Source organism: Heterodontus francisci, chromosome 7, assembly GCF_036365525.1.
Source record: "Heterodontus francisci isolate sHetFra1 chromosome 7, sHetFra1.hap1, whole genome shotgun sequence".
Classification (NCBI taxonomy): Eukaryota; Metazoa; Chordata; class Chondrichthyes; order Heterodontiformes; family Heterodontidae; genus Heterodontus; species Heterodontus francisci.
Window position 1 is genome coordinate 78,876,999 of NC_090377.1, and position 22,682 is coordinate 78,899,680.

The following is a 22,682-nucleotide window of genomic DNA, read 5'->3' on the forward strand; positions in this document are numbered from 1 at the left end:
TAAATAAAAGCAGTGTAAAGCTGTGATGTAACACATCATGTGACATCTGGTGTGAGGGCAGTCTGAAGAAAGTATTTGTTCAGTGAAGACTTGTGAATACATGCAGAACCATCCTTAAAGAACCCTCATTATTGTGTTACTGATCCCCGTCTTGAGTGGTCAGTGCCTTGTGTGTTGTAGTCACTAACAGAGAGGTTAAGAAAACACAACAGTAAATATAACGCAGTTTCAGATTAGGTTGAAGCTTACTTTTTCAAAAGGCTACAGATGCGAAAAAATAACCATACTACCTTGTTAATGGAATTACTCTGGCTCATTAGACCATCAAAGATTTGTGACTCGTCAGAATAGTTTTTTTTTAACAGTTTCTACCTGCATGCATGCAGCACCCAATGCAGAATGATTTTCCCTGTGTTGATTACCAGTGCCATAGGAAAATAGTAAAATCAGAAAAGGTCAACAAAGACAAAAGGCATTAATTAGACAGAAGACGAACAGAACACATGGAGCACAGAAAAGCACAAACAGCCCATGAAACAAAGGAATTGAAGCAAAAGTTTGCCTTGTTTTTTTTACCTGTTAAAAAAGGAACACAGACTGCCTCCAGTCAAGAATTGGTGTTGCAATTTGAATTTCTCCCAAACATTCAAAATGAATCATAATGATGACTGAATTGTTGAAGTGAACCATTTTTAAAATCCAGGTTGAGTTTTCAGTTCATGGTGCTTGTGCCTAGGGTCAGTGTGTTTGATTGTTTCTGTATGATTGTTAGACGTTACTGAGGTGTTAGGTAATCACTCCTAATAGCTCCTCCTTTGGCTCAGTGTCAGTTTTTGTACCATTACACTTATACGAAGCGCCTGGAGATATTTTCTTCTACATTAGAGGTGCATCACAAACAGAAGTTGGTGTTTCTTATCAGAGCAGTGAGAACATTTTGTTCTATATTAAAAGTACAGGAATATTTTGATTGGAAATGAATAATAAGGCTGCATTTTAACTTGGGGTTTAGATAAAAACCTAAACCACAGAAGTGAAACCCATGTATAGATATAATATGAATTTACCTGTAATTTGTTTGAAATAGTTACTATAATCTTAGATAAATGAAAACAGTTTCAATGACAATTGAAGTTAATTCTCAACTGACATTCGCTGAAGGATAATTCAATGTAATAACAAAAAATAGTACAAAAAAAATTCAAGAGTTTTTCCTTTCAGGTTTCCATCTTTTTTTTCTTTCCTTACCACTCCTGTCCTGGAGACCCTCACTCCCACTGCAAAATGGTTTTCTAGGCAGCAGTAGCCCTGTGATATCTTGCCTAACTAGTTAATTTTAGTAAGCTGTTTTATTATGGAGGGCATCACAGTAAAATTTGATTCTGTACCTATCCAGTGTCCACATTTACTTACTTCCAATAGTGGCTGGTGAACAGCAGTCAAGAGCAGGAATCCTGGCCAAATATTTTCCCCCCTATTTGGTCAGAGATGTAATGTGGGGAAAAATTCGACTGGCCTCTAATTGAGTGTGGGGATCGCAATGCACGATAAACCCCTGCCCCGTCCTAGTGAGGCAGTCAGCATGCAAATTTTGTGGTACCTGCTCATCAACATCATTGTGCTGTGCCGCCCAGTGTGAAAAATACTGCTGACTAGCTGCAAGCTCAACAGGGGGCCCAGGAGTATGCATGGTTAGGATGATGAACAGTTAGCCTGCACCAATTAAAGGGGAGGTACACTCAGGCTGCAGCAGCTGCTGGAACAGTTTCAGGAAGGCTTTGGTGGAAGAATGAGGGCTTCAAATGGAGCAACAGGCCAGAGAAAGAGGGCTCCCAGGACCTTGGATGTGGCGCTAGAGGCTTTAGCGATGGAAGTCGAGAGGAGGAGGGAGGTCATGTTTCCACAGGGGACCAGGAGGTCTTAAGGCATAACCTGAGGAGGGAATGGGAGCAGGTGGCCAGGGAATTGAATTCCTGCAGTGTGACCCTGAGGACCTGGCTGCAGTGCTGGAAAAAGTTCAATGATCTCACATGAGTGGTCAAGGTCAGTAAATGCATCTTCAAATGACATCTTCTACCCACCACACCACCAACCTCTCACGCTGCTTAATGCATCACACCGCCATCACTTATCCAATCAGGACTCATGCCTCATATTCACAGACTTCACCATCTCCTTACACATCTACCAATGCTGCCAGCTTCACATCCACATCTCGCAGCTTCCACCTATTCAGCTACGACAGGTAAATTATCCAAACACACTGCAAGACACTCACTGACACTCTTCCTCTCTCTCTCTCTTGCAGGACAACATCGCACATAACTGCAGGGAGCAGTAGAGAACTGGCAGAAGACAGGCACCTGCATCTCCTGACCGCTTTGGAGGAGACGGTGCTCCACATTACTGGACCAGCTGTGACTGAGACCATTGCATTCTGCATCACCAATGTTGGTATGTTACTGCCTTGTGTCCCTTTTCAAATCCCATTTCATCCTTATCCTACTATCTAGCAGGAATTGCAAGCTGCAATGGTAATACCATTGACCTCTTGTTTTACACACCACCCACCACCCCCTCCCCTTCACCTCCACTTTGCTCACCCCAACACTCCACTTCTGCATTTTTGTTTTCAGATAGCCAAGACCTGCCACCTGACCAGACAGTGCAGTCTCACCATGAAGGGCAGAGCAACACCAGACTCTGATGAAGAAGCAGCATCACTTGATCTGACACTTGCAGCCACCAGTTCAGACACTGGCGCTGTGCGTACCGTAGAGGGTAGTATACAGGTGGGATCAGCATGGGGTGAGTAACTGGTCACGAGTAGACTGCAACCAGACCAAGGGGAAAGGACAGTTCATGTGCCAGCTCCCAGGAGGGCAAGGTCGCAGATGTGTTCCGTTACAGAGGACTCAGATGAGGATTACGATGGGGGCAGCATACAGGAGAATGTTGTTGGTCATGGACCACCTCAGCATGGATGACAGCGGTCTGAGCTGGCTGGATGACTGAAAGGCAACAGCAGGGTGCTGGCAGAATGGCAGTGGTGGGAGCATGAATGTTGTCATCCTCAGAGAGGACAGCAGGTTCATGCTTCACAGTGCCACTGCCACTCCGCCAGGGTGGCACCTTAGGAATCTAGTAATCTGTTGGAGCGCAGATTGCTGGACTGCTGTGAGAGCCTTTGAAACTGGTATCTGCAGCCATGATGGCAGCAGTCTGAGCCTGCATGACAACAAGCTGGGCTTGTATGGCAACAAGCATGGATTGTATGACTTCAGTCTGAGTTTCCAGTGCAACTAAGGCATCGGTTGGCTTCTGGCTGTGCTGCAGTGGAAGTTGAGACAGCGGCCACCAGACGCTGCATCACAACTGGGTCCGTATGAGCTGTCATGGAGTTGACCACCACTTGCACACTGGAAAAGATGGACACCAAGCTCTGTGCTCCTTGACATCTGGCTCTTCGGCAGGCCTGCCAATGCACCAAGCACCTCTGTGTGTCTAAAGCTGCTAGAGATCGATCTGGAAGGCCATCTGCAGTCTCCCCCAGTGAAAGCCAGCAGCCTTCCACCAGCCATGCTGCACCCATTGGGGGTAGCACTGTGTGGAAGCACTAGACCAGGCAAATACACTTGCAAGACAGACACTAGGGGAATGCATAAAGGTGATTAGTTTTGTGTATATTATTGGATGTGTTGTTGGATTAAGTTGTTATGGAATGGTTTTTGTTTCAGGATTTTGGCCAAGAGGATGTTATGATGATCCGCAGCAGAGAGATTGAAAGGTGGGGAATTGTGGAGCAACAGTGATATGGGGATAAGGTTTTAGGGGTGCTGGGGTCTGAGTATCCACTCACAGACAGCCCATCCAGAGTGAAGGGTTCCCGGATTCCTGAGGTGCCCTTCAATGTCCTGCAGGCAAGGGCTGTGCCCTGAGATCACGACTGTGGAGGATGCAGCAGACCACCATGAACTTGGAGACACGCTCTGGTGAGTACTGGAGTGCTCCACCAAGCAGTCCATGTAGTGTAACTGTTGTTTCAGCATGCCGATGGTTTGCTTCATAACATTCCTGGTGGCAGCATAGCTCTCAGTATAGGCACAGGTGTGGTCAGGTGGCGGAGAGGCATCATGAGCCAATTGTAGAGTGGATAGTCCTAGTTGTCAATCAGCCAGCCTCTGGTTCGTCATGGTGGCCCATGGTACAGCTGACTGGCGCAGGATGAATGCATCTTGGCTGCTGCCCGGGTAGTGGTTGCATGGTTTCACACCTTCATTGAGTTGTAGACCTTGTGATTGCGATTAACATTTGGGGCCCACAGAGCCACATGTGGGCAGTTGATTACATGCTGCACCATGGGGAGCCTGGTAGCCTGGCAAATCCATATGTTCTCTCCTCGTGAGAAGATGATGAAGTCCCCTTTCCTTCTTTACAGGCCACTGTTACCTCCATCATTCAGTGATGGATGGCAAACTGTGTAATGTTGGAAATGCCACCTACTGCCTGAAAGGATCTGCTGGAATCGAAAATGAGGGCCACTGTTATCTTCACAGCCACTGGCAGTGCCGTTCTCACCCTGCTGTGTGGCTACAGGTCCGGATATGGGAGGTGGCATGGTTCAGCCACCTTTGTGTTCCTGAGCTACTTTGCAGGCTCTCACGGCAGCTCCCGGAACACGGACACATAATCTTACACGGAAAATGCATCCCTCTGTTCTAAAAGCTCTTTTCTTTGATTAGTTTTAGAGGACCTCTTATCTCATGTCCATAAATTAATTCAAAACCAGTAGACTCATTAGGTGACTCCCGAGTGGCAAACAAAAGAAATTCTAGCCCTTTATCCCAATCATGGGGATATTCACGACAGTACAGCCTGATCATCATTTTGAGGGTTTGATGGTACCTTTCAAAAGCCCCTTGTGTCTGTGGCTAGTATGCTGAAGACTTTAACTGTGTTACACCCAAATTCTTCATAACTTCCTGGAAAATTTTAGACATAAAATTGAAACCTTGATCCGGCTGAATCTGTCAGTAATCCATATCTAGTGAAGAACTGGGTTAACTTTTCTACCACTACCTTAGCAGAAATTGTTCTGAAGGGAATGGCCTCTGGGAACCGCGTAGCCATATCCATGATAGTGAGTATATATTGGTGACCTGCTTTTGTTTTAGGTAATGGTCTTACACAGTCCACCCAACATCCTACGAAATGGTTCCCCAAAAATTGGTATGGGAATTAGAGGTACCAGTTTTATGGCAGGTTGCAGTTTTCCCACAATCTGGCACATATGGTACGTTTTACAAAACTGCACCATGTCCTTGGAAAGACCTGTCCAGTAAAAATGTCGACCTATACATGATTGGAACTTTTGGATCCCCACATGACCCGCCATAGGAATTTCATAGGCTATCCTTAATATTTCCCAGTGATACTTGGACAGTACTATTATCTGGTGAACAACCACCCATTCTTCGTCCACAGGTCTGTGAGGAGGTCTCCACTTCCTCATTAGAATCCCATTTTTAATATAGTAGCCTTTCGGAACTCCCTTTGTCTCATCTTCCAATAGAGCCGATTGTGCCACTTTATTTAACTCTGAATCACTTGCTGAGCCTTGATCGGAGAAAACTTACTGAACATTTTTTTTTATTCATTCATGGGATTTGGGCATCGCTGAGCAGGTCAGCATTTATTACCCATCCCTAATTGCCCTTGAGAAGGTGGTGGTGAGCTGCCTTCTTGAACCACTGCAGTCCATGTGAGGTAGGTACACCCACAATGCTGTTAGGAAGGGAGTTCCAGTATTTTGACCCAGCGACAGTGAAGGAACGGCGATATAGTTCCAAGTCAGGATGGTGTGTGACGTGGAGAGGAACTTGCAGGTGGTGGTGTTCCCATGCATTTGCTGCCCTTGTCCTTCGTGTTGTTGAGGTTGTGGGTTTGGAAGGTGCTGTCTAAGGAGCCTTGTTGCATTGCTGCAGTGCATCTTGTACACACTGCTGCCACTGTGCATCGGTGGCAGAGGGAGTGAATGTTTGTAGATAGGGTGCCAATCAAGTGGGCTGCTTTGTCCTGGATGGTGTCAAGCTTCTTGAGTGTTGTTGGAGCTGCACCCATCCAGACAAGTGGAGAGTATTCCATCACACTCCTGACTTGTGCCTTGTAGATGGTGGACAGGCTTTGGGGAGTCAGAAGGTGAGTTACCTGCCTCAGGATTCCTAGCCTCTGACCTGCTCTTGTAGCCACGGTATTTATATGGCTACTCCAGTTCAGTTTCTGGTCAATGGTAGCCCCTAGGATGTTGATAGTGGAGGATTCAGCGATGATAATGCCATTGAATGTCAAGGGGAGATGGTTAGATTCTCTCTTGTTGGAGATGATCATTGCCTGGCACTTGTGTGGCGCGAATGTTACTTGTCACTTATCAGCCCAAGCCTGGATATTGTCCAGGTCTTGCTGCATTTCTACACGGACTGCTTCAGTATCTGAGGAGTCACGAATGGTGCTGAACATTGTGCAATCATCAGTGAACATCCCCACTCCTGACCTTATGATTGAAGGAAGGTCATTGATGAAGCAGCTGAAGATGGTTGAGCCTAGGACACTACCCTGAGGAACTCCTGCAGTGGTGTCCTGGAGCTCAGATGATTGACCTCCAACAACCACAACCATCTTCCTTTGCGCTAGGTATGATTCCAGCCAGCGGAGGGTTTTTGCCCTGGTTCCCATTGACCTCAGTTTTGCTTGGGCTACCTGATGCCATACTCGGTCAAATGCTGCCTTGATGTCAAGGGCAGTCACTCTCACCTCACCTCTTGAGTTCAGCTCTTTTGTCCATGTTTGAACCAAGGCTGTAATGAGGTCAGGAGCTGAGTGGCCCTGGCGGAACCCAAACTGAGCATCACTAAGCAGGTTATTGCTCAGCAAGTGCCGCTTGATGGCACTGTTGATGACACCTTCCATCACTTTACTGATGATTGAGAGTAGGCTGATGGGGCGATAATTGGCCGGGTTGGACTTGTCCTGCTTTTTGTGTACAGGACATACCTGGGCAATTTTACACATTGCCGGATCGATGCCAGTGTTGTAGCTGTACTGGAACAGCTTGGCTGGGGGCGCGGCAAGTTCTGGAGCACAGGTCTTCAGTACTATTGCCGGAATATTGTCAGGGCCCATAGCCTTTCAAGTATCCAGTGCCTTCAGTCATATCTTGATATCACGTGGAGTGAATCGAATTGGCTGAAGTCTGGCATCTGTGATGCTGGGGACTTCAGGAGGAGGCCGAAATGGATCATCAACTCGGCACTTCTGGCTGAAGATTGTTGCAAATGCTTCAGCCTTATCTTTCGCACTGACGTGCTGGGCTCCCCCATCATTGAGGATGGGGATATTTGTGGAGCCACCTCCTCCAGTTAGTTGTTTAATTGTCCACCACCATTCATGGCTGGATATGGCAGGACTGCAGAGCTTAGATCTGATCCGTTGGCTATGGCATCGCTTAGCTCTGTCTATCGCATGCTGCTTACGCAGTTCGGCACACAGATTGTGTTGTAGCTTCACCAGGTTGACACCTCATTTTGTGGTATGCCTGGTGCTGCTCCTGGCGTGCCCTCCTGCACTCTTCATTGAACCAGGGTTGGTCTCCTGGCTTGATGGTAATGGTAGAGTGGGGGATATGCCCGGCCATGAGGTTACAGATTGTGGTTGAGTACAATTCTGCTGCTGCTGATGGCCCACAGTGCCTCATGGATGCCCAGTTTTGCATTGCTAGATCTGTTCAAAATCTATCCCATTTAGCATGGTGGTAGTGCCACACAGCACGATGGAGGGTATCCTCAATGTGAAGGTGGGACTTCGTCTCCACCTACCAATACTGTCGTGGACAGATGCAGCTGCAGCAGGCAGATTGGTGAGGACGAGGTCAAGTATGTTTTCCCCTCTTGTTGGTTCCCTCACCAACTGTCGCATATCCAGTCTAGCAGATATGTCCTTTAGGACTCGGCCAGCTCGGTCAGTAGTGGTGCTACTGAGCCACTCTTGGTGATGGACATTTAAGTCCCCCACCCAGAGTACATTCTGTGCCCTCGCCACCCTCAGTGCTTCCTCCAAGTGCTGTTCAACATGGAAGAGCACTGACTCATCAGCTGAGGGAGGGCGGTAGGTGGTAATCAGCAGGAGGTTTCCTTGTCCATGTATGATCTGATGCCATGAGACTTCATGGGGTCCAGAGTCGATGTTGAGGACTTCCAGGGCAACTCCCTCCCTACTGTATACCACTGTGCCACCACCTCTGGTGGGTCTGTCCTGCCAGTGGGACAGGACATACCCGGGGATGGTGATTGCAGTGTCTGGGACATTGTCAGATTATTCAAATCCCCAAAGAAAGTTTCAGATATTCGGCTATCTGTCTATGGTGCCAATTTGACCTCCAACAATGGAACTTCTTTAGCCATTGCTTGGGTCACTACACATGAAGGAAAAATTCCTGGAACCTTTTCCTGCAACTGTTCTGTCTCTTTGACTTCACTTGGTCTTTCAGTGACTACTGGAGAAGCTACTATCTTCGCTCCAGCTAAGTCATTCCCCAGGAGTAGGTCAACTCCATCTACAGGCAAACTATGGACAGTTACCGTTCCAGATATTAGGTCACACTCCAGGTGCACCGATACAAAGGTACGGGTATATACTCCCCGCCGATACCATTCACTAAAACCTTGGCATTAAGTGCGCTCTCTGATGGAAAAGTTATGCCTTTCCCCAGCATAAGAGTTTGGGTGGCTCCTGTATTCCTAAGTATGACTATAGGTTTACCTGCCTCACCTGAGAGATAAGGAGTTACCTTTCCTTTGGACAAGAATTCCCTATAACTCTCAGGTATCTTGTTCACGTCCCCCGCGCTCACAGCGGTTTTTGTACTTGGCCTTACAGCTACAGTCACAGCTATAGCCTGATCTGTCGTACTCTCAGTCAGGGCTCCTTCCTCTATATTGGCCTTGTGTACCCCAATAAGTCCCATGGGCTTATCCCGCAACTTCCAGCATTCTGCACGAAGGTGTCCCACCTTGTGGCAATGAAAATACTTAAGCTTGCAGACCTCACTTCCACCCTCAGCATCTTCCTTTCTGGCCTGAGAAAGAGATTCCAGGGCATTTCCAGCTGTCCCTTCTTGTCCCCGGCTACTTGCCTTCCTTTCATCCTCCCACCTTCTATCCTTCTTGGGTTTGTGGGGGTAATGGACAAAGGGTTTGGCTTGTAAACAAGCTCGTAATCATCAGCAATCTCAGCTGCTTGTCTGGCTGCTGAAACCTTCTGGTTCTCTACATGTTTTCTTACTAACGGAGGGAGTGAATTTTGAAATTCTCTAGGAGAATTATTTCCCGAAGATTCTTATACGTGGCCTCTACCTTTAGTGCCCGCATCCAACAATCAAAATTAATTAGCTTTACGCTCTCAAATTCTATATAAGTCTGCTCAGGCTGTCTTTGGAGGTTTCGAAATTTCTGCCGGTAAGCTACATGGACTAAGTCATAAGCGGTGAGAATAGAACTTTTTCCATCTGATAATCTGCAGAAGCCTCCTCAGAAAGCATATTATCAACTTCATGGGCTCAGCCCATCAACCTACTTTGCATGAGCAGTGTACAGCTTTCCTTCGGCCACTTCCTCTGTCAGGCTATCTTTTCAAAAGAAATGAAACATGCCTCTATGCCCTTTCCTGAAACTTTGGTAGGGCTTGCATAAATTTAAACAGCTCTCCACAGGGTCCTCGGCTGGAGTCAGATCTTTCCTCACCAAAATTTTTCCAAGAGTCAAGGCCTCTCTTTCGTCTTAGTTCCAGCTTTTTAAATTCAAACTTCTTTCCTTCTCTTTCTCTTTCCTGATGCACTGCTTGCTCCCTTTGAAATTGTAGTTCAAGTTTTTTTTATTGTCAATTCTCTTTCCTGTTCAAGCTCGTTTTTTCATTTCCAATTGCAACTGCATCCTAGCTAATTCAACTGAACTACCATCTGGATCGCCTTTTTCTTCTTCCAATTGCAAATGCTGTGCTGATACTTCAATTATGTCTGCTTTCCTAGCTCCTGGTTTTAACTCTAATCCTAATTTTGCTGTCAATGGTATTAGTTTAACCTTGGTTAAGCTTCTCAAATCACTCAGGGATAGGTCCTCCTTCTCTAGAAAGGTCATAGCAACTAACAAATCCATTCTGGTAATGTAAACTTTACTCTGATGCACAAGAAACCTGTTTTTTTCTTTTCCTCTTTTCAATTATTATTACCCCACTTACAATTGAACGTCGTTGGCTTTGGGTTATTCTACACAGAGCCCCCAATCATACATTACGACCAAGGCGGCAGGAGTGCACTGCCATTTCTAGTTCCACTTCTCCACAGGTCACAACATATATTTTAAATGTTTACCCAGTTACCATTACAGTTAATCATATACTCTACTCTTTATCCTGGAATAAAATACACCAACCAGGTTTCTTTAATAAACAACAAAATTATCAGTTTATTATAAAACAAGACTTATCCAGTAATGAAATGAAACAAAGCATTAACACTCAGATTGAAGTATGAAAGTTCCCTTTTTAAATACCACTGCCCTCCCCCCCCCCCCCCCCCCCAACACACACATATACACACTGGTTAACTGAAAAATAGAGATTTTCTCTGCAGAACTCTTTTGCAAAAAAAACACACAAAAAAGGAATACTTTGGCCAAACACTTGTTAATTCTTGAAGTAAAAAAAGAGAAGATATGGAAGGATGTCAGTTGTCCCTTTTGGTCTGGCGTCTGGGTATACGGAGACGGATCAGACAGATCACTGGGATCTTTTCTGGAGCAGTTCTTTCCAGAAGAAATGTGGCATCAGGAGATTCAGTTATCCCACTCTGGATTCACAGGTTTTTCCAAAGAGGTAGAGAAAGATAAGCTGACACACTGGATTTCTCCAGGTCTCTTGCAGAGGTACAGGAAAGATGAGCTGGGTGTTTCTCCTTTGGCAGGTTGATCTCTAACTGCTTTTCAACACAGTCCACACCCCAACTAAACGAAAACAATACCTCAAAAGCAAAACCCCAAACAGCAAGTCAGAACCTCCTGACCATCATAAATTTTGACATGTCACTTCTCTTGTAAACATCTTCCCCAAGTCACCAAAGTTTCTGTTGTTTATTGTACTTAAGCCATATGACTTCCAGTAAAGGTTGTTTTCAAACAACACTCTCATATGACCCTTGTAAAAAAAAAAGCCATGGAGTCTTTTCAGTTTTCCCAAATAAACCAATGCCCATAATTCTAAAACACGAATCCTCAAAAAAATTAAAAAAGAAGCACTCTGAACAACAACATTTAGAAGTTTCACACCTTTAAAAAATAGTCTGCTTTTCTATTCTTACTAATAAAGTGAATAACCTCACACTTCCCTACATTATACTCCATCTGTAACCTTGTTGCGCACTCTCTGTCTATATCCCTTTGCAGCCTCTTTGCGTCCTCCTCTCAGCTTTTCCCACCTAGATTTGTATCATCAGCAAATTTAGATATTTTACTATTTATTATTAGAAATATGTTTTAAATATATTACTCTCGGTCTTTTCTTCTAAATCATTAATACAGATTGTAAATAGCTGAGGCCCCAGCACTAATCCTTGTGGCAATCCACTAGTTACAGCCTGCCAACTTGAAAATGCCCTTTTTATCCCTACTCTTTGTTTCTGGTCTGTTAATCAATCCTCTATCCATGTTAATATATTATCCCCAACACCATGAGCCCTCTACAAACAATGAAAAAAACAGTGGGTAAGCATTTTGTTTTCATTTTTGTGTTTTTTTTTCATGTTTGTATTTGCTGCTGTTCAATTTTCAGTCCGTTAACACCCTATCGGTACTAATGCTTTGTCTTTCAACACACTATTAACATATTGTTTGCCTTTACTCCATGACCTTCTGGTCAGCTATTCTGTGACCTTGTCTTATCTACACCTTCTCCTTTGTTATCTCTTGCCCCACCCCTGCTTTACTTGCTTATAACCTTTCACATTTCTAAAGAATAGAATAATGTTGCCTGGCAACAAAAGCAGAAGGGCAAGCAAGCCAAAGGACAGTAGCCCACTGTCTAGATATAGTGCTTGGTCTAGATTTTCTCATGAGCCTTCTAAATTTGGATTTTTCTTCTTCTGCTGTTAGAATTTAAGAGATTAGGAACATTTTTTTCACCTGCTTCATTGTTAGTTCAGGTTTACTGCTATATGCTCTCAAGGAAGCCCATTGCGACTGCAGGTTTTGTTTACAGCATAAACTTTCATTAGGTTTCTGCTTTGCTTCAGTCAACCTTGTTATTGCTCCCTCCCAGCTTTGTTACCAGATATTCCTTCCAGGTAAAGGCTGGAAAACTTGGTCTCTGGTTTTAGCTGCAAGTTGGGCATAAGGTCAGTGTTAAACTGGCTTTAGGTTTAGAATTAGGTTCAGCCTTACTTCAGTGAAGGGAGGTGTTTATTTAACATGCCTTTGTTAGCTCTAGGCTTGACTATTCCGATCTTCTCCTGGCCGACCCTCTATTTTCCACCTTCCATAAACTTGAGATCATTCAAAACTCTGTTGCCCATATCCTAACGCGCACCAAGTCCCAATTACCCATCACCCCTGATAGCTCGCTGACCTACATTGGCTCCCAGTCCAGCATCACCTCAAAATTATCATCCTAGTTTTCAAATCTCTTCATGGCCTCACCCTTCCATATCTCTGAAAGTTCTTCCAGCCCTACCACTCTCCAAGATGTCTGTGCTCCTCTAATTCCAGCATCTTGCGCATTCTCTATTTTAATTGCTCCATCATTGATGGCTGTGCCTTCAGCTGCCTAGGCCCTAAGCTCTGGAATTCTGTCCATAAACCCCTCAGCCTCTCTACCTTTCCTTTCTCTTTTAAGATGTTCCTCAAAAAACTACCTCTTTGACCAGGTTTTTGGTCATCTGTTCTAATATCTTCTTATGTGGCTCAGTGCCAAATTTTGTTAATGTTCCTGTGAAGCACCTTGGGACACTTTACTTTGTTAAAGGTGCTATATAAATTCACATTGTTGTTGTTATGGTTCAAGTACGATAAAACATGGGAACTGGTCATAACAAGTGGTACAATGTGCCGGAGCAAGATGAGATCTATTATGAGCGCCAATGTATTAGTCATGAAAATTGCCTTACTGCTAATGCTGCTCTTTTTTGCTTCTAGCCATGCTGTTATCGCTCGCTGGTTTAAAAACATACATAACGTACAATGTTAAACGTACACAAGTGGTGACGGGGAATGGGATCAGTATCCCTTAAGAAGTTTCACTTTAACCACAAAAGCAGACGTTTCATAGGAATACAGTTAAGCAACAAAGTGGGTCAGGGCCAATGATAACCTTGTAACAGCTTCTGATTGCAGCTGTTCAATAGCACAAGGGCAAAGGGCAGATTTACAGCCTCTCCATCCTCAGTTAGGAAGAGAAGGCTTTTTGTCGTGCAATCGTCTGAATGTGGTATGTCTGATGCTAAGTCTGGATTTGTTCCTCCTGTAGACAACTAATGATTACCATGTTATAGCCAGACAAGAAAAGGCAACGTTGTTAACAAAAAATTCTAATGAGAAGATCTCTATGCTTACTAAAAGTGTTAAAATTAGACTCTTTTTTAAAGATAGTATTAGCTCGAATGTCTTTGAGAACTTCATAACCACATGAAGTTGGATCTGATGACAGATCAGTGCACCTTGAGGAACATGACATGAATACTAAGTGGTCCGCAATGGATGATCAATCCCACTACTGCTGCCCAAAGCACAAACAATTTTCTGTTCACTAATAGTTATCTTGGGTCATAAATTTGTCAAGTTGCCGATTGCTTTAGTCGACCAATTCTGTGTTTTTTGGCTTGGACAACGAATTGAACCACCACGTTTAGAATTGCCAGTGCTATACAGAAATGGCAAAACAGCAGACTGATCCTAAGGCCCCAACATTTATTAACTGAGATTCTCAAACCTATTAGAATGTACATGGAACTAATTCACTGTTAGCTACAGGCCAAACACATTATATGGGGAGATCATTTGTGCCTCGAGAGTGCTGAATTATGCATTTGAGAACTGCGGTGTTTGACAAACTCCCTATTCACAGAGATACAACTGCTGGCTTAATAAATGATTACATGCTTTTGACAGGAGAAGTATTTTATTTGCTCTCTAAAAACTAACCATAAATACTGTCCTGTACCTTTTGCTTTTTAAAGCTTTTTACTTAATTGTTTTCAGAATATTGCAGAAAATATTCATTTTCATAATACTAATAGTTTCCCTGTCTCATAAACCTAAAATGATTTTATTTTAAAGCTGAGGTTCCACCACGATGGCTAAACAGCCAATAAGATGAAAGCACCAATTGGTTACCTAGCAAGCTTTGAAGATTAAGCAGTCTTCAGTTGTTGTATAACTCTGACCTAATATTGATTCAATCAGACAAAGAGGCAATAGATTACATACTTCAAAGTTTTATAGAAATTAGACCTCAACTGCTTAAAGACATTACCTCATAGAGGGGCACACATATCCCATCGATCCATTCCAACTGCAGTCTTGGAAGTTCATCTTTTCTATTACGATCAAAAATGGCCTGGAAACAATAATAATTAGGAATTACTACTTGCTGGAATCTGTTTTAATATTTAATAAAATGCTTTCTATGGAAATTGGTAGATTCTAAATCTGTTCATTGTTTTTAATACTGCCAGCTATAGTATAGTAGTGAAAGGTTTTGGACTGGTTTTCTCTGCATCTAGTGCTGATAATAAGACAGATCTTAAGGTAGACTTTCTTCTTTGAATGCAGTCAGGAAATTGCACCCAAAATATGCGTGAAATTGCGCTGGTTAGGTTACGTATCAAATTCCAATAAAATCATTTGCTTAATCACAAACATAAAATCTTCATTAAGCCAATGCAATCAGGCAGTGTAATAGAACGCAATTTTTTTTCTCCATTAAAAAGTATTTGTTGATGTACTTAAGAGTGATAACCTGGTGCAATTTTATTAATACAGCTGAAAATAGGTTTAAATGCTAAAAATAAGCATTTTTATTAAGTGTCTAGTCCTTCACCTTTGAGTAACCAGATTTAAAATGGCTAAAAATGACTTCAAAAAAAAACTGTACTGAATTATTTAATAGTTTAATTTGTGTACAATTGTCAGTTTCTTAGTAAATTAAATATTTTTCGATATGAAAAACATTTAAAATGTATCTATGAGTGCCTGTGCACCTGAGAAAATGAACAGAATTTGAAGAGTTTTCCTGAAACAGCACAATCTGCAGAAGCTAGCAACTTCAACTTGGTGAATCGACCAGCATAAAGGATCACGGAAAACACTAATGCAAATGTTTGCATTTAAAATCCCCGGATATTTTGTGCCGGTTCAGCCAATTCTGCCTGGATTGTGCCGATCACTGGAAACTCTACCCCTTTAGGCCTTATTTAAGCAAATTGATTGGAAGATTAACAATACTTCAATAGTAATAAACATGTTATACTCTAAAGAACTCTTCCCACACAGAAGTACATGAGGGAAACAGAAGGGTTAGGGTTGTGGATCCAAAGTAGAGAGAAAAGGATTTCTGGGAGGTTCTTGGAAAGTAAGAGGAAGTGGCAAAGTAGAAAGGTTTAAGGAGGGAATCCAAGAGGGCAGGGGTGTGGTAGCTAAAGCAGTACCCATCGATGGTGCAAAAGAGAATTAAAGCAGGGTTGGAGGAGCAGATTGTATGTGTTTGGGTGTACAGCTAGAGAAGATTAATGAGGTAGGGTGAGATGAAGGAATGGAAAAATCTAAAATGGATGACAAAAATCTTTGAATCACCCCACTGAGGCACAGGGATCCAGTGGTGCTTAACAAGGCTGGGGATAATTTAGTATGGGTGTGGGCAATGGCTGCGCCATTGTGGATGAGTTGTAGTTTATGCAGGGTTTTGGTTGGAATGAAGGGTGTTACGATTACCTGGTTCATAGTTTACATTAATATTTTAGAGGTCACTTTTAGTTTTGTGGAATTAAATGTGTAGCTGTAAGAATTTCAAAAGCAATTTTGCAGACTACCCAAGATTTGAAGTTCAAACATCTCTCCATGAGTGCTTACAGTGACAAAGTTAGAGATGTGTGAAGACCCTAAACAATGGGAACCTCTCTGAACTTCTTGATGGAGACAGTGTGTCTGCAGCTACCTCAATCAGGGGTTTAAATTATTCATATGATTTCCCAGAACAAAGAGAAGATTTGGGAGTTGAAGGCAATTAGCTTAAATTACTATCTGGGACATCCAATATGTACCATTTGTTATGGACATAGATGATGTAGGTGGTGCCTGTTAGGATTTTGATATTTTTGCTTGCTAACAGACAAGCAGTTGGCTTTTGGAAAGCTGTTGGCTTCAGACAGGCTGTTGGTCGCAGAGAAAGCAATTGGCTTTGGAAGGTTGTTGGCTTTAGACAGGCTGTTAGTGACAGAGAAAGCATTTGGCTTTTGGAAAGCAGCTGGGCTCAGGAGCAAAGAGGTCATCAGGAACCAGGGGTGTTTCTGTTTTGAGGCAGGCCTGTGCTCAATCTGGGAAGTCCAGATTTAAGAGGTGTTAGAAGGGAACTGGAGGATTTGCCTAGCTGGGTGCTAGATGGAGAATCCTGGGAGATCTGATACCTCAGAAGATAGCTGAGAAATTATGGAAATCAAAGTGAAATCCTAAGAGCTGTGGTACACGTTGGATTGGTCCCAGTAGAAGTGAACAAACTGCCAAGATCCCGTAACATATAGGGAAACTCTTGGGGTGGAAGTTCAAGTCAAGCAGGAGTATGCTGTTTAGATTCTAAGTTTTAAGTATAAAGTGTTTCCAAATTGTAGTGTTAAGTTAGTATCATTTTGCTTTGTTTAACTCTTGTACAGTAAAGTTTTTTTTTTAAAACATGAAATCTTGTGGTGTAAGTCTTTCAGTAATAACTGGGAATTCGACTTTCTCTTTTTAAAATTTACCAGCTCCTAAACAGGATCATAGCAAGAACACTGGAAAAATCAAGCCTCAAACTGATAAGGCATGGATAAGAATTTCAACAGTACTGGGAAGGAGACAGGAGCCATGTTTTGGAGGTGCAAGATAGCAATGGATCAAGTGTGCAGAAGGAAATGGATCTGGGGTTGAACAGGACGCTAAAGTTTCCCATTTTTGGACTTAGCCTTAGGTGGTAGTGGGAGTCTGATGAGGTAAAGGCTGGAGGCACCTTGGTTACTAGCAGGAGCTAACAAAAGGAATACTTGCAGAATGCAGAATGCAGGATAAACATCTACATAAGATTAACAAATGTAGATTAAAGTAAACTTTGAACCTAAATGGATCTAAAAACAACCAGACATCAATCGGAAATAAAACAAATTTAAAATTCAGGGAGAAAGGTGATTGACCACTGGGATTAACACAACAGCATTTCAAAACATATTAAAAGAGGAACCTAAAGATGAGCATATTTGCAAATGCAAGCATAACAGGGTATTCAGAGAAGAAGAGGCACCCAAGAGATATCAACAGGGCTGAAACAAGGATCAGCACAAAATAGTTAATATACTCAATCATTACTTCCTCCATTAGGGAGGACATGAACAAGGTACCCTGCATAATCACTGATAATTCAAATAGATTTATTGCTTTTTTTTACCATAAATGATTAGGAGAATCATGACAGACTAATTAGGGCTCAAAACAAAGTAAACTCTCAAGAATGAATGATATTTATCCAAGGCTGCCAAGACAGGGATGAGATTTGAGAGGTGCTGATGACCATTATGAAGCAATTGATGGAGACTGGCGATGTCCTTATATATAGGAATCAGGATAATGTTATGCACATTTTTTAAAAAGGGTGATAAAACCAATGCAGGTAGTTACAGAGATCAGTTCCAATCAAATATGGGATAAAATAAATCATCAGGAGTAAATTCGTATGATAACCTAGTAAATAGTAGGCAACAATGATTATGCCTGACCAGCCTTCCTGACTTTTTTGAGGAAGATACATCCTTGGGATGTTTCACCATGTTAAAGGTGCTATCGAAATGCAAGTTGCTGTTGTAAGAGGACCATGACAAACCTTAAAACACAATGCATTGAGAGTTCCAAAGAAGCTTTGAGAATGTTCTGCATGAAGCATTGCCACCTGAATTGAAAGTGGTAGGGAGTGAAGATGATTCAAATCAGAATGTGGTCGATGGCTAGAAAACAGGAGATAACTTTAATGAAGTAATGTTGGGTGAGAGGAAATGCTGAGTAGGGTTGGGGTGGGGTTGCAGGGGGTGGGGGAGGGGGATGGTGGTTCCAGGGACTGGTATTGACTCGCTATGGTTTCTGATCTGCATTGGCAACTTTGTTCAAAGACTCAAATCAAAATGGTCAAATTCACAGATGATAGAAAGAAAGAATTTACATTTATATAATGACTTTCATGACTCTCGGATGTCTCACAACACTTTACAGCCAATAAAGTAGTCACTGTTGTAATGTAGGGAAATGTAGCAGCCAATTTTTGCACAGCAAGGTCCAACAAACAGCAATGAAAAATGACCAGATAATCTATTTTAGTTATGTCTGTTGAAGAATAGTGGCATGAAATCTTTTACATCCATCCAAGTGGTGTCTCATCCAAATTCCAGTACCTCTGACAGTGCGACACTACTTCTGTACCGTCAGCTTAGTTTATGTGCTCAAGTTTCAGCACTGGGGCTTGAACCCAAAGCCTTTGACTCAGAGGCGACAGTGCGCCAACTGAGCCAAGGCTTACACATTGATACCTGTGGAGGATGCTGAAGAGACAGTCAGTTACATCCAAATGAATTAGATAAAATGTACAATTCTATTTAATTAGGACAATTGATAAGTCACTCTATTAAAAACATTATTTATTTATCCACAAGCAAAAATGGCATCACATAACAATGCCAACAAATTTTATATAGGTAATATGTATTATATTAAATTGAAATTAAGAATCTTCTTAACATGCTACTATGGCATTTGGTACTGTTATCTAATGTTATCTAAAATGTCTTTACCCTACACTGTTTAAGATTCCCATTTTGCTTATTCTACCAACCTCACTAAATGATGAGTGATGCACTGCACTTACCTGTCAGCAAATCATTGCAAACTGACCTCACATAATGTCCAATATGTCACTATAAATACTTAACTGACAGAGATAAAACTGAAGACTGATTATAATATGTTGGACATTTAAAATGATGTATTGTCCTTTTATGATTTTTTAAAATGTTGACAGGTACACAATTGCAAAGCTTCTGCTTATTACCCATGATTGAAGGTTCCTTCCTATACTGCCACATTGAATTTTTTGCACCTCAAATATTTAGTTCCCTTCTGGGTTGAAATGATTCTAGCACCAGCCAAATTCAATTCAATTTTTAAGTATCCTATTTACTATTAAGGGATATTTTTCATCAAATTAATCTTTCTAAATTTCTCCATTAGGGAGAGAGAGACAGTTGGTAATGTATAGCTTGAGGGTCACCACTCTGCAAGCATGGGGCAAAGTGAGGAGGCAAGCCTCCATGAACTACCACAGCTAATACAGGGATTGAACCTGCACTGTTGGCATTATTCTACATCACACTCTTGCCATCCAGCCAACTGAGCTAACCAACACACTCCCAAGCTTTCTAAATAATAACATGTATTTACATACATCATATGATTTTAATTTTTTTTTCTATTTGCTATAAACATGGAATTTTTAACCTAGGATTTTCCTTTCATGCTTGGGTATAATTTATACAAAATAGCATTTTTTAAGTCTCTTGTTTTTCCTTAATATATTTTTCTATTATTCTCCCATCTGCTGTGGAGAGGATGGGCTGTCCTCTCAGGCTTCTGTCGATATCGCTCAATAACCAGTTATTAAGAGTTGCCCAAGGTGACTGTATTATCTCTCCCTATTGCTGTGGGGAAGTGCATGACCTTTTCCATACATATCTCTCCAGAAACATCCATTGACATTATTACGGACAGGTGGGATGTGGTGTGGGTGACTTCCACTTTTTACCTCTCAACTAACTGCAGATAGTGTTTTAAAAATAGTGTTTTAGTCCCTGAGTGTTTTAAGGGTCAAATAAATAGACAAATGACAGGTTTTCTTGAAGGTTAAAAGAAAAAGATAAATACTTATTTTTGCACAATAACCAAAAGAATGTTTGCGACTTCACCCCCTTACACATTCTCACTCACACACACATGTACATACACAAAGATAGAGAGTAGAGTGATATAATGCAATTACAGTCAAATTGTCATAAAATAATTTGTTGTTTAAAAAACTTTTAGAAGCTTTTTGGGAGGAAATATTTCACCGGTGCAGGCATGAATGTCCATTGTCTTGAAATGAATGAAGTGTCACAAGCTCTTTGTGGTTAAGCCTCAATGCAAAGTCGATGGTGGAAATTCTGGTTCACTTTCGCAGATGGGGAATTCCGAAGTCACCTTGGCAATTTCTCTTCTGCAGTAGTTAAAAGATGTTTTCAGCAGGGCTCCTGCTTAGCTGGAACTGTTTCACAGCTGATCTGGAGAGAAAAGGATTTCTCTCGCTGTTCACCTTCTCTCTCTTTCTCTCTAGAGAGATACCTTTTAAGTTAGAAATTTGTCAGCTTGGGTTATCAGTCAGGTGACTAAGGGCTCTCCCCTTCCCTCCGCCCCCCCCCCCCCCAGTGTGTTTCATACAATGTTCCAGGAAATGGGAAACATTGTTGCATAATGGCATCTGAATGTGGTCCATTTTGATAAATAGATGTTATTTCACACCTATTGGGCTGAATTTTACCAGCCCCCTCGACACCACGAATCGTGGCGCAGGGGCCGGTAAAATTCTGTGGGGAGAGGCCCGCCTCAACCCACGATGTCGAGAAGGGCCCGCCGCATATTACTGGCGGTGGGGGGACTTTCATGTGGCCCCCCACCACCCCCCATCGTTTGGTGGCGGCACCCCAATTAACATATTCTAAATGGTACTTACCTCTGCAGACTTTGCAGCCCGCCACCTCTCCTGCACACATCCGGACTTTACTTTGAACAGGCGGCCGTCATGTGTCATCCCGTTCATGATTAGAAAAGGTAATTGGAGGCAGAAGGTTTCTCGACAGAAGGTAAGTTCCGTTTTCAGGGGTCCCACTCTGCATACAGGAAGGGAAGAGGGGGGATTACAGGGGTCTCACTCTGCATCCTTAAAGGGAGGAGGGAGGGAGTCTGGGATTATTGGAGGGAAAGCTCTACAGGCTTGAAGGAAGGTACTGTGTACCCTCCCTCCGTAAACAGTGTACGCTCTGCATTTGTTTGTGTTTTTGAAGGAACAATGGCACTCTAATCACCCTGTGTGTGGAAGGGGGCCAGTAAGGGTAGGAGCATTAAGATTATATGGATAGTGGGGGCAATCAATTCAGCTGGTAGGATCTTGATGTGGTCATGCTGTGCCACTCTGAATGTTGGTCAAGATGGGCAATGCCATGGCACGCCATATAGTTGATCCATGAAAGCAGCTGATGTACCCGTCAACACCAATCCCTGCCCTGTTAGGAGCCTTCAGATACATGAAGGGTTCAACTTTATTTTACATGGAAATAGGTATGGCTCATCCTACATTGTGTGATCCTCTGCTCGTGAGGATCGGTATGCACCAGAGGCAAAATCTAGAGGCAGGTGCGATCCACGTAGAGGCCCCCAGTCGTGAGCAGCAGCCCCCGAAGGGAGCTCGCCATTATGTTTGCCGTGCATCTACAGGCTCCACATGACATGCCATCGGAGGTCAGAGCACCAGTGTCAGAGGCAATTGCGCATATAGAGAGGATGGTGACACCTCTCTGTGACCTGCTCAAAGATGACCTGCAGCCCATAGGTTTTGGTGGACATCCTATACCTTTGTTCCTCATAGTGGCAGCAGTTCCCAAGCTTAACGTCTGTGCAGCTTTTCAGGGGTCCACCAGAGACCTTTGTGTGGTCACACAGTCAGCAGTGCACCGCTGCATCAGGGAGGTCACCAATGTCCTGCACCGGAGGGCCAGTGAATATGTCTGCTTCAGGACAGACCCTCACAGCCAGGCCCAGAGGGCCATCAGTTTTGGCACCATTGCCAGAGAACCATAGGTTGTAATGTTCATAGACTGCACTCATGTGGTCATCAGGCCTCCCGCCAGGCTATCACCTGCAGATGTCACCATTAAAGGAATCCTCTCAATCTAGGTGAAGCTGGTATGTGAACACCGCAGATTCTTCATGCAAATCTGTGCCCGCTTCTCAGGCAGCTGCCGTGACACCTGGGTCTTGTGCCAGTCCCAGCTGCCACCGCTGTTCACTGAACTGGCTCAGATGGAGGGGTGGCTTCTTGGAGATAAGGGCTATCCTTTGCAGACATGGTTCCCGACACCAGTGAGAGACCCCACCACTGCTGCAGAGGAGAGATACACCAGCCGCTGAGCTACATGAGCCATCATTGAGCAGGAGATTGGCATGCTGAAAGAGCGCTTACAATGCCTGGATGGATAGGGTGATGCCCTGTACTACTGGCTAAAAAGGCCAGCTCCTTTCTTTGCTTCTTTGCACAGCTGCGCACTCAAAAGG

At 43.2% G+C, this 22,682-nt stretch overlaps 1 protein-coding gene across 1 annotated transcript in view; it reads right to left on the bottom strand.

The window, feature by feature from the left end:
- Positions 1-22,682, bottom strand: part of pde11a (phosphodiesterase 11a) — a 362,432-nt gene that overhangs the window by 37,611 nt on the left and 302,139 nt on the right. The window contains exon 20 of the mRNA XM_068034578.1: positions 14,569-14,652. Coding sequence (XP_067890679.1) covers positions 14,569-14,652 — 84 coding nt within the window. The remainder of the gene's footprint in view (positions 1-14,568; positions 14,653-22,682) is intronic.